Source organism: Ciconia boyciana, chromosome 1 (assembly GCF_034638445.1).
Source record: "Ciconia boyciana chromosome 1, ASM3463844v1, whole genome shotgun sequence".
In the NCBI taxonomy this organism is placed as follows: Eukaryota; Metazoa; Chordata; class Aves; order Ciconiiformes; family Ciconiidae; genus Ciconia; species Ciconia boyciana.
Genome location: NC_132934.1, coordinates 218,159,735 through 218,176,729, shown reverse-complemented (window position 1 = coordinate 218,176,729; position 16,995 = coordinate 218,159,735). Strand labels below are relative to the sequence as shown.

At 56.7% G+C, this 16,995-nt stretch overlaps 1 protein-coding gene across 1 annotated transcript; it reads right to left on the bottom strand.

The window, feature by feature from the left end:
• Positions 1 to 1,573: 1,573 nt before the first annotated feature.
• Positions 1,574 to 10,782, bottom strand: P2RY6 (pyrimidinergic receptor P2Y6). The gene is made up of 2 exons (XM_072855490.1): positions 10,766 to 10,782; positions 1,574 to 3,766 (listed from the first exon to the last, which is right to left on the bottom strand). The coding sequence occupies exon 2, from the start codon at positions 3,709 to 3,711 to the stop codon at positions 2,719 to 2,721; it is 993 nt and encodes a 330-aa protein (XP_072711591.1). The 5' UTR covers positions 3,712 to 3,766; positions 10,766 to 10,782; the 3' UTR covers positions 1,574 to 2,718.
• Positions 10,783 to 16,995: the final 6,213 nt, after the last annotated feature.

Genomic DNA, 16,995 nt, shown 5'->3' with positions numbered 1-16,995 from the left:
AAGAAGTGCCTCCGGCGATGCTGTGAGATGCACTGCCCCGGCAGGTATTCCTTCCCCGGCTCTCCCTTCCCTCCCTCCACCCTCCTCCCCTGGTTTCCCCAGGGCTGGGTGTCTCCCGACCGTAAGGACAATGTCCCCATGATGTCCCCGCGGTCACCTGGGGTTCAGGATGGGATTTTGGGAAGGGCCACACGTTTCATCGCCTCTCGGTGCTGTAGGAGCTGGTCCTCAGGCTGCTGGTGTTGAGCATCTTGCAAGCAAAGGAAATGTTTTGAAGCACCCACCTCATCTCTACGGTTCCCCTTTGCACCCATCACCCTGGCTTCTAGGCCTGGTGGTACCAAGGGAACTGCTGACAGGACCCCAAGGCTGTACAGGACATGGTCAGACCCAAAGTGCAAAAATCAGTGAGCTCCATGTGCCTCCTACCCTTAAAAACACCCAAAATTCGTGATTCCACCATCAGGGACCTCATTGGGGTGTCCTGGAACTGCTGGATGTCACCGCCCGAGCCCACGCTGTCCCTGCAGCCACTACCGGCCTTTTTGGGACCTGCTTATTTTTTTTCCCCCTCAAAGCTGTATTGCGGTTAAATTTTGGCCGGCCACCTCGTCCCATGGGTGCTATCCAGACACGCACGGGGTGGTGTGACCGAGCAGGGCTCCTCCGTGTCTCCCTGGAGCCGGGTGGGCACCCACAGACCCAGCTGAGTTTCTCCAAATCTGAATATTTTGCGCCCTCTCCTGGGTCCGGATGGTGTGGCCCGCCGTCTCCCACCCTGTCACCCTTCCTTTTGTCTAGGAAGAGTTGGGGACACCAGGCTGGGATTGTCCCACCGGCCACCGCTCTCGCAGCCCCCAGCATTTTGCCCTTCCATTGTGGGACCCCAAAAACACATCGGAGGAGATTTCAGCACGGATGAGCTCCGGCCAAGGGAAACCCCCGGGGCTGGTTCTGCCTTCTCCATCACTTTTTGTGCTCCAACCCAAAGCCGTTGGCACCACACATGGTCCTCCCCACCAGCACATGGCCACCGCTCCTGCAAAACCAAGCGGCTTGAGCTAACGCCGTCACAGGATCCCTCTCCATTCCAGCCCACCGCGGTGCTGAGATCTTTGAGCATCATCCAAGACCTGACGACCACCCTGGGCACCCTCCTCATCCTCACGACAGCAAGGAGCCACGTTGGGACCACCAGCCCTGGATGCTGGCGAGGTCCCTGGGTGGCCGGGTACCCGAGGAAGATGCCGCGCGCTTGCGGGGAGCAAGTCGGGATGAAGTTGCACGCTTGGCCAGGTGCAGGAGGGATGCTCATCTCCGGAGATTTGAAGCAAATTGCTTAAATCAACTTAGATGTGATTATTACGCACAGACAACCTGCGAGAAATGCAGCAGAACAGTTATCCCTATATATATATATGTATACTATATATACATACATACACTGTATAGATACATATAGTGTGTTCAGGGGTGGAGAATAGCTGTACCATGTAGCCTGTGCTGGGCTACAAACCTTCCTCTGCTTGGATGTATTATATGTACGTATATATAGTGGGTGTCTATATGTGTACATATCCATCTGAAAAAGGGGGGGGAGGTTTATTCTATACATCCTATATGTTAAAGAAGACTCGCAGAGCGATTAGTGGTACATCCACCCCGCACCGTGTAAGCAAATCCCTCCTGGCCAGGAGGAAGCAGCATCCCACCGGAGGCTGCGGGGAGCAAAGCTCAAGTCCCAACCCAGCGTGGGGGTGGTGGAGAGGCCAAGTCAACGGTGGGACATGAGGTGACATGGCCGAGGACACCGAGTAGCTCGGTGGCATGGGTTTCCTGTCTCCCGGCATCGTGTCCGGTTGTGCCAGCTCTGATTTTGGTGGATCCTGGTTAGGAGGTGACAGCAGGATGCCGAGGGCGCTGGGATGGGCCAGATTTGGGGTGCTGGCCTAAGCAGGAATCTGGACCCGGATGATGCTGAAGGTCCCCAGGCAGGTGACAACACCGCTGGCTTGTGTCTAACCCAGCCCATGGTCATCGCTTGGGTGGGAAATCCAGCATGTGTGTCCCACTTGTCCTTATGTCCCTCTTCCCAGCTCCCAGTCTGGCCAGGGATGGTCTTCCACCATTTTGCAGCTCCAGTGGTACCAGTGGGCCCATGTCTCTTACTGGTCTGGCCCCATTCTGGGGACTGGGGGATAGGGATGTCCCAGTATTACCCCAAAAAATGTCTGTGACACTGATCTTGAGCTGGAGAAACACACGGCCCCATGTTCCCCAGACAGGTATGAGCTGAGCCAAACCCTCCCCAGCCTTCGGATGGCCCCATCAGGGAAGCTTTAAATGAGAAGGGGGAGAAATCACCCCCCCAGCAGCTCGCCCTGAGCCAGGGACCATGTCCTCCATGGTCCCACTGTGTTCTCCATGTTCCCACCAATGGTTTTTATTGCATCAGTGGCTTGGCCACTGAGGAAACATGGTGCTAAGCTGCTCAAACCAAGCAACCGAGCCGGAGAGGACACCAGATCTGTGCCGCGATGGGGTTAATACTGTGCCGCTGCAGGCTGGAGATGGGATGAAAGTGCTGAAAGCTTGGGAGATGCTGTCCTCCTGTCCTCCAGAACATCCCCAGCTGAAGCCATCTCTGCCCCGTGGAGCTTAAAGACAAGATTGCTCCATGCCCAGTCCCAGTGACACCGAGGTGGCCTTCATCCTCACCTAGGAGCCATAGGTAATGCAATGGTTGTGCCGCCACTTGGAGCTCATCTTGTCGAGGAGGTAACGGGTGCTCTCACGAAACTTGCGTTGGGTGAAGTAGAAGAGAATGGGGTCGAGGACGCTGTTCATGCTGGCGAAGGGACGCGTGCACTTGTAGGCAATGGCAAATGCCTGCAGAGCCGAGCAGGGCAGGCTGGGTGAGGGACGGACGATCAGATAGATGGTCTTAGTGAGGTGGAAGGGGAAGAAGCTGACGGAGAAGACAATGACCACAATGATGATCATACGCACAGCTTTGTCCTTCCTCTTGTGCACCACCAAACCGATCAGCTCGTCCTTCTGGCACAGGATCCGGGCCATGCTGCAGTAGCAGGCGAGGATGGCCACGAAAGGTAGCAGGAAGCCGGTGACGGTGAGGATGATGCCATAGGGGAAGTAGGCAGCAGAGCGATCCGGTGGGCTCAGGTCGTAGCAGACAGTGCGGTTCCTTTGGGTGCCAGTGGAAGCGAAGACGAAGGTGGGCAGGCACTGGGCGATGACGATGAACCACACTGCAGCACACACCAGCCACGTCAGCTTCTTCCCCTTCTTCTTGTGCCATGAGGCCAAGGGGTGGCAGATGCCCAGGTACCGCTGGACGCTGATGCAGGTGAGGAAGAGGATGCTGCCGTGTAGGTTAGTGTAGAACTGGAAGCGGACGAATTTGCAGGTGAAGTCCCCAAAAGGCCAATAATCCTTCTGGGTGTAGTTGTAGATGAGAAGCGGGAGGGAGCAGACGTAGAGCAGGTCGGCCGTGGCCAGGTTCAGCATGTAGATCATGGTGCGGCTGAGTGCCTTACGGGCCACCCAGATCTGCCCGATGACCACGGCATTCAAGGGCAACCCCACCATGAACACCAGCGAGTAGACCAGGGGCAGCAGGACCTGCTTGAACTCCTCATGGAAGGTGCATGAGTTCCTCCCAGCCCCCATGGGGGCTGTCAAGTTGGCCATGGTGGTGGTTCCCCCCGTTGCTGTCCTCTCTGCTGGTGTGGCCCCTCAGCAGCGCCTGCGAATGACAAAGGGGATGGTTGGTGACTCAGCCAAGTGGTGTCACATTCACCTGAGCAAGATGAACCTGGACCAGTGTGTGCGACTCCATAGCCCCATCCTTCTGGGTCGGGGCAACCCCCAGTATCCATACAGGAGAGCAGCCCTGCGGAGAAGGACTTGGGGGCACTGGTGGATGAAAAGCTGGACATGAGCTGGCAACGTGCGCTCGTAGCCCAGAAAGCCAACCGTATCCTGGGCTGCAGCCAGAGCAGCGTGGCCAGCAGGGCGAGGGAGGGGATTCTGCCCCTCTGCTCCGCTCTGGTGAGACCCCCCCCGCACTGCTGCGTCCAGCTCTGGGGCCCTCAACATAAGAAGGACATGGACCTGTTGGAGGGAGTCCAGAGGAGGCCATGAAAATGGTCAGAGGGCTGGAGCACCTCTGCTATGAGGACAGGCTGAGAGAGTTGGGGTTGTTCAGCCTGGAGAAGAGGAGGATCTGGGAAGACCTTATAGCGGCCTTTCAATATATAAAGAGGGTTTTTAAGAAAGATGGGGACAGACTTTTTAGCAGGGCCTGTAGCGATAGGACAAGGGGTGATGGTTTTAAACTAAAAGAGGGCAGATTCAGACTAGATCTAAGGAAGAAATGTTTTACACTGAGGGTGGTGAGACACTGGCCCAGGTTGCCCAGAGAGGTGGTCAATGCCCCATCCCTGGAAACATTCAAGGCCAGGTTGGACGGGGCTCTGAGCGACCTGCTCTGGTTGAAGATGTCCCTGCCCATGGCAGGGGGCTTGGACTAGATGACCTTTAAAGGTCCCTTCCAACCCAAAGCATTCTGTGATTCTGTGATTCTAAACCACAGTGATGGATTTAGAGGTCCATCAGGAAGGTGAAGGTGGAGAGAGCGGGACCGTGTGGGGTAGTGGCACATGGGACATCATGGTGGCCGTGATCTCAGCTCCTCTTCCCCTGACACTTAACACCCCATGGAAAGGTTTGCACAAGGCCAAACCGTCCTCATCCCAGTGTGGGAGCGGAAATTGCGGCATGGCATGCCGTTAGCCGCCGGCACGACTTCCTGCTCCTCTGCAGGGGGTGCCAAAACCCTACAGCCAGTGACCCGAGCGGGCTGCGTCCCCTGAGCTTCGGGAGATGCCACCATCACCAAGCCCAGCATAACCCACAGATGTTTTGTGGTTACTTTCATCCAGGAAGCTGGACTGGTGACGCTCTGGTCCCAGAAGTTTTCAATTTTGTGGACTAAGAGAGCCCGTCCACGTGGCCTCCGGGCTGCTCTGAGCTGGAGAAGAGGCCACCTGCTTTTCTTAGAGGCTGAGACCAGTGCGAAAGACGTGGTCCTGCAGCACAAAGAGACCCCTGACCCCAGCCGTGTCACTTGGCCGAATCCCTTGCCGTGCCACCCATGGGTGCTACATGCTCCTGGATTGCGGTAGCTCAGAGGCGCAGGCAGAGCCGCTTCTCCTTCCTCCTCTCGCTTCCTCCATCGCCTGCAGACCTGTCTGCAACCCCGGCTGGCGGTGCGGGGCCTGCACCCGCTTTCCCTCGCACGCCCCAGCGGCAGCCCCGGCACCTGGTGGGGATGAGCTTGCCTGGAAATGGGGTGGCCAGTGTCCCCACACAGGCTGGGAAGGGAAACTGAGGCAGGGAGGGGGGTGGCTGAGCTCCGTCCAGGTGCATGGGGCAGAAGGGGATTGGGGGGGGGGACACAAGTCCAGGGGCCACACCGTTAGCTCGTACCACCGTGGTGGCCCCATTTTGGGTCTTTGGGGATTTACCAGCCCGGCCATGGGGTCAGGCTTGGGGAGTGTTGGGGGACACACACAAGGCTGCCCAATTTTTGGGGGTGCTCCAGGCTTGCAGATCAGTTCCCCCCCTGCCCTCCCTGCTGCTGCATAACCCTCCCGGGCACCCCACTGAGCCCCCGGCACCCCCTGGCACCCCACTGAGCCCTCTGCACCACACTGAGCCCCTCTGCAGCCCGCTGAGCCCCCCCGGCACCCCGCTGAGCCCCCCCTCATGCCACTGTGCCCCATTTTACCCCCTGTCACCCAGCTCCAGGCTGTCACAGCATCCACCTCTGCCACCTCCAAGCCAATAAACACCCCAGGGCTGTGAACTGCCCTACCCTCTGGGACCCCCCAAACCTCCCCCAGGACCCCAGGCTGGGGCAGCACCCATCCCAGCCCTCACCCTGGGCACCCACAGGAGCATCTGCCATCCCACGGGTGCTCGCAGGAGCACCACCGTGACATTGGGGACAAGGTGGCCAGCAAGAGGGGTGAGGGGTCCTGGGGGACCTGAGAGCGCATCTTACCTGCTGGGGTGCCACGGGGTGTCAGGGAGTGGCAGAGGGTGCCACAGGGTGCTGGGACCCACTGCCCTGCCCAGCACCCAGGCACATCTGCGGCCCTGGGGTGCTGCACTCGCCCTGTTGAGCAATGCTTCCCCTTTCCACCCAACAGCAGCACCCCAGGGCCCGATGGGGAACAGAAACCTGGGTGGCCGGGTGGGCACCGTGCCGCGTGGCATGGCAGCGTGGGCACCGCGTGGCATGGCACGGCAGGGTGGGCACAGCGCCGCGTGGCATGGCGCCGTGGGCACCGCGTGGCATGGCACGGCAGGGTGGGCACAGCGCCGCGTGGCATGGCGCCGTGGGCACCGCGTGGCATGGCACGGCAGGGTGGGCACCGTGCCGCGTGGCATGGCAGCGTGGGCACCGCGTGGCATGGCACGGCAGGGTGGGCACCGTGCCGCGTGGCATCACTGTACCCAGACACCAAGGCACATCCAGAGCTGGCAAATGCCACCAGGGTAGGGGACACAGCCCAGATCTGGCGCGGGGATGCCAGGACTGGCTGAGGCTACCAGCCATGTTGCCAGGCCCATTAATTTTTGGGTCTTTTCCCCCATTTGGGGGGTCTTTCCCCCTGTTTTTGGCTCCTTCCAAGGGTGAGCATCTGGGGCAGATGCTGGGGACAGGGAGGGCACCGGGGATGGTGGCACCAATGTTGCTCCTCTTGCCTCATCCCCTCTTACTGTGGCCACACAAGGGAAACTGAGGCACGGGCACTGGGTTTGAAGTGGACTGATGTGGCTCAGGCCCCATTTTTGCAGAGTTTCTCCCCAAAACACCCCTCGGAGGGGTGTTTGCAGGAGGCGTGCTAAGGGACATGCCCAAGGCTATGCAGGCCATTGATGGTGGAGGGCATCCACAGCCAGAGCTGAACCAAAAATACGCGGAGCCAAAAAACGAGGGACCCTCCCCCCCCAAAAAAGGCGGATAAGCAAAAAAACCTCTTTGCAAGAGGGAAACGGGGCACTGAACCCCAGTGCTGCCAGGCTGGGAGGGATAGGAAAGCCAGAGGAGAGGAGGAAAAATCCCTCCAGATCCCAGGAAAAATGCAGCTGCGGGATGCGCCGAGCACAACCTTTCTATTAGACGCTGGAGAATCCCCACCCCAACTGTACCCACCGCCTGCAACCGCCCGTAACCCTGCAATTGCAGCCTGCTATCACCCATAAATCACCGCTATTTCCAATTAATGAAACCACATCAAAACATTCGGCCTCATCCCGCTGCTGTGCCCGTGGCACATCCCCGGGTCATGATCTGGCCTGGCGGATTATCCCAAAACTCCCCTTTTTCACCCCCAAAAAACCATCACAGGAATCCCTGCCAGCCCTTGAGGTGACGGGGTGGGCACCCTCCGCGCTCAGCCACCCCTAAAAGCAGACGCCCACGGGGTTATGGAGATGCGGTCCCGGTGCCCTGACACCACGGTGATGGGCACCAGGCGAAACTCATCCTGAAAGGAGACTTGCAGGGGGGGAAAACGGTGGTGCCCTGTCACCACGGTGATGGGCACCGGGAGAAATCCATTGCAAAACGAGACTTGAAGGAGGAAAAAAGGGGTGTCCGTGGTGTTGGGGTGCTCTGTAGGATGGGGTCACCCTTATCCCGAGGATTTAAGGTGCCCGCGAAGGAGGAACGGGGTTAAGAAAGAAGCGGGTCCCTCGTTTTTTGGCTCCGCGTATTTTTGGTTCAGCTCTGGCTGCGGGTGCCCTCCACCATCAATGGCCTGCATAGCCTTGGGCATGTCCCTTAGCACGCCTCCTGCAAACACCCTTCCGAGGGGTGTTTTGGGGAGAAACTCTGCAAAAATGGGGCCTGAGCCACATCAGTCCACTTCAAACCCAGTGCCCGTGCCTCAGTTTCCCTTGTGTGGCCACAGTAAGAGGGGATGAGGCAAGAGGAGCAACATTGGTGCCACCATCCCCGGTGCCCTCCCTGTCCCCATCTGCTCTGCGGCCAGACGGGGATGAGATTAAAAATAATTGCTGGCTCTGCTCACCAGCAGCCGTGAGCTTCCCCTGGCATGCGCCAGCGCGGCTTTGCTCCCCTCCTGCCCTTTCGCTTTCAAACCCCCTCACGCAAGCCCTTCTCCGGTGAAATTAGCTTTAATTAATACCCTGATATCAATACGAAGGGGGTTCCTGCACGCTTGCTATGGTGGGAAGCTATTTTGGCTGCTGCTGCCCTCGAACAGGAATGGAGGATGGCTTCCTCCCTTGGAAACCTTCCTCCTCCGTTTGTCCTGCCCCAGGAGGAGACCGTGGTGGGGACATCTTGGTGGCTTGATGTCAGGGCTGGGATGGCGGAGATGGAAGCAAAAGTTCCAGCTCAGCAGATTTCAAAGGGGATGAAGGGAGGATGCTCCCGCCCTGCATGTCGTTTGGCCGAAGCCACAACGTCCCTGTCCCCAAACACCTCCTGGCTGGTCCCAAAACAGCTTCAGGTGCCCATGGACATGTCCCACCTGCCCCAGGGTGGTTGGGGACCCAAGGCTTGGGTGTTTTAAGGCAAATCTCCATTTATCAAAGCCTGAAGGTGTAATGATGTGGCCGAATTGGGCCAGAGCGGCATTTTCGGGTGCTTAATGTGGACCGGTGGGGACAGGGCACAGGGACGGTCCCTCCAGCGATGCCGGGTTGCTCTGCCACCGATGTACTCTGCCCTCGGGTGACTCCCTTCACCTCCCCATGCTTTGGTGCCCCATCTCTAAAATAAATCAACATCTCGGGGATGCTCTGAGCAACCCGGGCAGCGTTTTCGTGCTGGAAATGTGAGATGCTGGGGACAGGGAAGGTGCAATGAGTTGGCCTGGTCTCAGCTGGCAGCGCTGAGGCTCTGGCTGGGCTCGTATAAACCCATACATATATACACACAAACGTATAGGCACATATACAGCCACATGTTCACCCACATGTACACACATATGCATAAAAATATATACATACAAGCACATACACCTCTCCATATAAATATGCCTCTAGACATAAATATACCTCTATACATATACACACATACTATACCTCTATACATATATACACAAACATATATATGGCTCTACACACACACGTATACACACACATACACACATATGTATACGCACACATACATTGCTCTATACATATATATAGAAATATATATGTCTCCACACACACATATATACAAACTCTATACCTATACACACAAATATATGTCTCCAAGCACATGGACTCGCACATACGTATATACCTAACTCTAATCATATATATACAAATACATTTATGCTTCTATACACACGTCTATGCACACATGCTCATATATACAAATATATTTATACCTCTGTATATGTATAAATACCTATAGATATATACAAAAAGGCAGATGCCAGGCTCCTGGCACCCGCAGTGGAGACGCCGGGGTCCCTCGAGCAGATTTGAGGACACCCCGCGTGCGACAGCACCGCCGGCACGGGCCTGATCCCTATGGGTGCACCCCAGGCGCACCCCAGGCCATGGGAGCAGAGGGATCGGGGCGAACCCACCCCGCTGAGCTTCGCACCAGCCCTGCCGTGGGGATCATGGTGTGATTTTTAAGCCTTAAAAACACCTAAAAAATTTAACCTCCCTAAAGCGAAGTCCAGCAGGTACCATTTGGGGTGGCTTTGGGAGCACCCCGAAGCCCAACTGAAGCACCGAGGCTGTCCGGATCTCACCCCCATCCTCTCCAGTTCTGCCTCACCCTGCCCAGCTCGATCTGATCTGCATGGGTGCAATCCTGCCTGGTTCGGTCTCACCCCCTCGGGCCTGATCCTGCCCAGTGTGTCCCCATCCTGCCCGGTGTGGTCTGACCCGCTCGGGTCCCATCCTGCCTGGTTCAGTCTCACCCGCTTGGGCCCGATCCTGCCCAGTGTGTCCCCATCCTGTCTGGTGTGGTGTGACCCGCTCGGGTCCCATCCTGCCCAGTTTGCTCTGACCCCGTCAGGTCCTATCCTGCCTGGTTCAGTCTGACCCTCTCAGTCTCAATCCTGCCCAGTGTGTCCCCATCCTGCCCGGTGCGTATGACCTGCTCGGGTCCCATCCTGCCTGGTTCGGTCCGACCCTCTCGGGCCTGATCCTGTCCAGTCTGGCCCCATCCTGCCCAGTTTGCTCTGACCGTGTCAGGTCCCATCCGCCTGGTTCAGTCTGACCCTCTCGGGCCCGATCCTGCCCAGTGTGTCCCCATCCTGCCCAGTGTGGTCTGACCCGCTCGGGTCCCATCCTGCCCAGTTTGCTCTGACCCTGTCAGGTCTGGTCCTGCCCAGTTTGCTCTGACCCTGTCAGGTCCCATCCGCCTGGTTCGGTCTGACCCTCTCGGGCCCGATCCTGCCCAGTGTGTCCCCATCCTGCCCAGTATGGTCTGACCCGCTCGGGTCCCATCCTGCCCGGTTTGCTCTGACCCTCTCGGCCCCGATCCTGCCCAGTATGTCCCCATCCTGCCCGGTTCAGTCTGACCCACTCAGCCCCCATCCTGCCCGCTGCGGTCCCATTCTGCCCGGTTCGCTCTGACCCCGTTTGCTCCCATCCTGCCCGCTCCAGCCCCGTCCTGCCTGGTTCTCCCTGACCCTCTCGGGTCCGATCCTGCCCCGGTTCGGTTGGTCCCGTCCCTCCCGTACGCGGCACTTACCGGCAGCGGGATGCGCCGGGGCGGCAGCGGGGCTCAGTGCCCGGGGCCGCCCCGCCGCCGCCCGCCGCCGGCCCCGCTCCGCCCCGGGGCCGCCCCGCTCCGCCCCGTTCCGGCCCCGGCACCTGCGGACGGCCCCGGAGGGGGCTGAGGACGGCTCACAGCTGGATTGGGGCGGGGAGGAGAACAGCGGGGTTAGGGGGGCCGACAGCTGCATGGAGGGGGCTGCCGTGCGAACATCTGGATGAGCCTTATGGTCATGGGCAAACGTCTGGATTGAATGGGGTGCGGTGGTTCCAACAACCCCAAAAGTGGGATTTACGGGGTGGGATGCTCGTGTGCTGGCCAACAGCTGGATTGCCCCGGATAGAGGCTGGGAGCTGCTGCGATGAGCAGCTGGGTGTCGGGGACAAGGTGTCCCCGTGGCGCCGGGTCTCAACCGAAGGGGTCGATGGCTTCGGTACTCATTAACCAGGCCGTCAAGCCTCCTCGCTTCCTGAGCAGGGCTATTAAAGAGCAGTAAGGAAAGGAACCCTGGGGGGACGTGTCGGGTATGAAAGGGCCGATGCATAAACAGCCCAGGGATGCCGGGATTACGCGGGGTTACGGCTTGGCCCTTCCTTTCCCTGGAAGCCCAGTTTGCCCTCCAAAATTATTCTCCTCCTTCCTTTTTAGGGGCTTGTGATGGGTCTTGGTAGAGGTGGAGGGCAAAGGGGTGCCGACCGGCATCGCCCGGATGATGGAGCACCATGCGGGGGGCTCCCCGGCATTGCCTCATTGAGCGATGCACCCCTGGAGCTGGCACCCAGATACGAGGAGAGGAGTTTGGGGCAGGGGCTCGGCTTCATGGTGTGGGATGGGGAGGTGGAATGAGGTGCCGCAGCCCGTCTGGATCCCGTCGGTGCCTGCGCTGTGGTGGACAACGCGGGCTTTCATCGATTCTGGCGTGAGCCCGCGGCCAAGCCAGTCAGCAGGGCCACGGGGGAGATGGGCTCTGGCAGGAGCAACCGTGAATATTTGCAACCACAGCCAGGCTGGAGCCGTCACCCTCATCTCGGGGCTGCCCAGGCTTGTGGGGTTGGGTTGGTGATGGCTCGGTGCCTTTGTGAAATTCCCCACTCCCTCAGCCGCCATGGGGAGACGGAAACTGGGGGAGAAAGTGTCTTTCCCCGCAGTAGAGCAGAATACACGCCTTGTGCAAACAAGCCCAGCAGCCTGCGATGAGGAGCCCAGGGCTTTCCGCAAGCATCTGGGGAATGCAGCTGAGAATGGACACAACTCACTCCTCCGATGAGCCACCGGCCTGAGCACTTATCCCACCTCCAGCACTGCCTCCGTCTTCGGGGCAAGCTCCGAGCTGGTGAAAAGGAGCCAGTGTCCTCTTCCCTCCTGGTACAGCGGGTGTCCTTGCAGGTCCCCAAGGTGAACACCTTGTAGCCAGCTGTCTCGCTGTGGGGACACTGTAAATAGTGGAGGGAGTGTTAAAAAAAGAAAATAAAATAGCGGCTCCTGGCTGCCTGCCAGCCCCAACCTCCTCTGCTGAGCCCAGCAGCTGGACCCGTAGCCTCAAGCCCAGCCCTACAGCACCTGGAATAAACGGGAACCCCCCAAAAAAACACATTTTAGGGGTTGAGCAGGGATGGGAGAGATAAATTTGGAGGCAGCAGCGAGGCTAAAAAAGAGATTTCAAGCAAGGCATCGTTTTTATGCCCCTTTTTATCCATGCAAAAGGCAGATGAAGCTCATTGGGAAAAATAATCAGGGAAAGGGAGTAGCCTGGGTTCCTCTTGGAGTCTCACCGATTGAATTAATTCCTGGCAAAAAGGCCTGGCACAGTGGCTGGATTTGGCTTCACGAGACTCTTTGGCCTCCTGGTTTCTGTTCCTCCGGCTGGATGTTGCCAGTAATCGCATTAGCAGCTGATTGCAGGCGACCTTTGCCGCTGCTGCGCAGGGTAATTGCACCTTCCCTCCGGGCTCCAGGTTTCCAGCCGCCGGCGGGTCACAGGATGGTGCGGATGGAGAGGGGAGCATCTGTGGTCGAGACCAGGGAGACAGCCGGGAGCTGAGACCGTGCTCCTCCAACCGATGCAAAACTCTTGTTGGAGGCGAAAAGCAGCATTTTTCAAATGCTGAAGCTTTGCAGAAGCCTCAGGGCTGGGATGTCCCTACCACCAGATGCTGGATGTCCCCGTGGGGAGGATCCTACAGGGCTTTCAGGTTCTCCCCCAACACAGACGTACCAGGGATGCAGGCGGGGTCCCTTCTGCCTCAGGCTCTGCCACGGCTCACCAGACTGGAGATGTCTTGCATGAAAAATTTCATTACTTCTAAAAGCTATTTATAATGGAAATGAAGTTAATTTCTCATGTCCTGACAACACCAGCCTGCTGGGGTGGTGGACCTAGTAGATCTTGCTCATGAGGAGGGGACACTTGATGGCAACTTTCTCTTTTTTAACCAGGTCAGAGGAGATGGTCATCCCAGGCTCACCTGCAGATACCTGCTACCCCAGCACCTGCCTTTGAGCCCCCAGATTTTTGACAGAGAAGGTGTTTGGTGGAGAAAGTCTCACCTCTTGAGGTCCACTCTGATGGTCCCCTCCATCCTCTTGCTGCAATCAATGTTCACCGCAGTCAAACCAGTGCAGCTACCAGGGGTGAAAGCCCCAACAGAAGAAGACAAGCCTTCTCACGGACCTTTGCGTTGGAGAAACTGGTCTGTCCTTCAACCCCCACTGCCATGATGGGTCCCAGGCCCACATTTCTGGCCAACCAGCCCAAATTTCCTTCTGGAGGTGATGAGGTCCCAGCAACAGCCTATGAGCCCAACATACCCGTTCTGCCAGGGCTCCACGGGAGTGCCGGGAAAACTTGGCTTTGATGGGAATTCAGACAAAAAAGCCTTGACTTTGCTCCAAGTGGGAGCTGACCCGCCATTCCTATGTCTCAGCATTTCTGAAAAAGTGTGTTTCAGCTCATTTTCCTCTTCAGCCTGCTTTCCTAGAGCCCTGTGGACGTCAGCAGGGGAGGAAGGAGTTGGTGAGCTTCTCCTCCCCCCAGCACATAGATGATTAATGCTTTGATCTTCACAGGCTTCCTTTCCTTTCAGCGGCACACCCTGATGTGCCTCGGGGACTCAGGATCGCTTCCGCTCATTTGCTCATTTCCGCTTCTTTGCTCGGGAATCCTCAAGAAGCTGTGCGGAGCGCAGGGATAAAGGCATGGTTGGTGTCTTAGGCTCGTTTCATCCATGACTTCAGCAGAAGGAAAGTGGCGGGTGTTTGGGAGGTAGCCTGGGCGCAGGAGACCTCGTCCGTCTGCTGGTGAAGCAGGTTGGGAAGGGAGATTTTGGGACTTTGCAGGCAGGAAATCCCAGGGCTTAGGGCATGAGGGGGTCTCGTGATGGAGGTTTCCAAGGTGTGCCTTCACATTCTGTAGCCACCTTTGAGAGGTCTTCTCCACCCCCACTGCTAGGAAGCTCTGCAAAGAGGGAGGTCATCGGCTCTCACTGCCTCATCCTCACACATAATGTTTCTCCCTTTGAGGACAGAGCTGGGGTCTGGGATGGGGACATCTCTGAACTTTGCATGGTTGAGTGGAAGTCAAACACCTCCAGGTTGGCCACAATCCCTCCTTCAGCTCCTTCCCCTCCATCCCATGCCAGCAGATCCTGTAGCCCTTTTGGGTTTTCACCCCTCTGTGACTCCTCCCATTCTGGGAGAGCGCTGAGCTCCTGAGGCTCAGCACAGCGATGCCCATCTCGGTCTTGTCACCAACACACCTCTTCATAAACACCCATTGTCCCCATCCTCCATGATGGGAGACCATAGTATGGAGCAGAGGTGCAACCCAGCATGGAGCTCCACCATCCTCATGCTGGGAGAACTGGGCTCTGCCAGCAGCCCCTGGGATGGGTCCAGATATCAGGTGATAATAAAAGGGTGTCCAAAAGCAGGCTCAGATCCCCGTGGGGACCTGCAGGATCTGGTCATGCTGCCAGCTACCCAGGAGGTGACGGAGGAGCACGCCGTGTCCCTTTGGCTCACTACCTCCAGGCTCCTCCGCTTTCCGGACCACGTCCACAGGGAGGAATAGGGAGGTCAAAGCACACGAGACCTGCAGGTGCCTTTGGTATTTCCCATCCGGGAAAGATTTAAAATAACTTCCCTCGACTTGTTGCTGTTTCCTCGATAGCTTGTTTCCTTTGGCTGTTGGACCACAGGCAGTTCTCCAGCTGGAGAGTTTTCTCTAGGAAATGATTGCCCCCCAGTTACAACCAGGGACGAAGGGTGGACACGTTGATGGAGATGCCTGCTTTTGGGGTACCACCATCCCAGCAGGACCACACACCTGGGCACATTCGTAGGGTGAAAATAGCTATTTTAAGGCTGAAAACCAGCATCTCAGGTATGAGTCAACCCAAGGGGCTCCATGATCATGGTCCACCACCATAAACCGGGGCCAAACACAAGTGTCCCAGCTTGCCACCATGTGCTGCTGCAGGAGCATAGATTGTCACCTGCCTGGTGGTCACCCAACACTTGGGTCTTATGGATGGGTCGAGGCCGAACAAGGGCGAGATGGGCAAATCTCTCACCCGACTGGGTGTAAGTCACCAGGAACCCAGCAATTTTGCGCACCGCAAATTTAATGCTTTGCATTAAAAACTACTTGTTGGTGCAACTTCTTGTTGCTTCCCCAGGAACCCCATGCTCGGTTCTGCTGCTCCTGCAGCAAGCAATAAGGGATTTTGCGTGTGGTGAGTTCACCTGGGACTTCCAAGCCATGGCTCAAATCTCCCAGCTGGATGGACGTGCAATTTTTAGTCCATGCAACCAGTCTGTGCCTTTCTGTAATGCGAATTGTAAGTCTTTCGCTGCTCTTTTTGCTTGTTAACACCATTTAATGCAATGCTGTTGACTCAGAATGTCCATTCCCTCACCAAGGGCTGTGAGGATGCCGTGGGGACCTTGGGGACTTGAGCAGCCAAAATAACACCCAGATATGAGGCATCTCCCATAGGGACCTTCCAGGAATTAAAACTCAGAGCATGGACCATTCGCTTCCCAGGAGCATGCAGTGACCTGCTCAACACTTGGGCTGGTTCTCCTTTGCCTGCAGATGGGTCCATCACACCCAACCACCGCAGCAAATATTTAAGCCACAGTGTCCTGTCCCTTCCATTTTAAAGGCAAACAAACTGGACATTTATTTTGGGAAAAAAACATCTGTTTCATGTCTGGCATCATCGACAAAATTTTCTGTGTGGAACAACTCACGTGTCCTCGCTTCTCCCTTTTGGTTCTGCTTCTCAGAAGATCACACCATGCCCTTGAAGAAGAGGAAAGGGGAAGCTGTGTCCCAAGTGGGGGTTTTTTTATTCCAAGAATTTGTCTCTTTCTCATATGAAAGAAACTGCTTTTTTTCTAGAAAAGAGCAGAATTACAGAAACAAGATGAAATTTAGACACAAGTTTTCTCTTCCGCCACTTATGGGGGGGCAAAAAAACCCACCAGTGCTTGAGGTTTCTACTTAGCTAAACCAAACGTGATGGTAACATTTTATAGGAAGATTTTGGAGATATCCCTGATATTAATAATCCTTGATTTATGGATAACAGGTTATTCTGTGCTGCTTGCTGGGAGATGACTGAGCACGACTTGCTGGAGGCTTTACTGGGAGCATCCCCGCAGAGGGACCATTTCACATTCTCCATCCTCAAATGGGGACGATTCCCATCTTTTTCTCCCCTCCCAATCCAACAGGAAACCCCTCACATCCCCTTTTCTGCAAGCAGAGAAGGGCTCGAAGCTCCAGCAAACCCACTTGGGGCTTGCTATAGGTTTTGCTTTGGATTATGGGCAACATTACCCCTATAGGAGCAAGAATTAAGGGGCCGGGGCCGGCTCGGTGCCCAGGATAAGGAGGGGGACAGGAGTAGCTTCCCAGGATGGACTGAATTTTTGCAGGGACAAGGTCCTCATACAGCGGTGCTCGGAGCAGCATTACCCTTGGCAGCATCTTCTAAACAAACCTCAGAGCAGGGCCGGTGCCCAGACGTTTTGTACAAACACTGGGGGGAACAAGGTACAAACAAGGAAAATACAATCCGGTACATTTTCCTTGTACAAACAAGAAAAATACAATCCTGGGGGGTCCTGGCCATCAACTGTCTTGGTTTGGGCAAAACCAGGCATGGTTGCTGCACCTTCTCTTTCGATGTGGTGGCTTG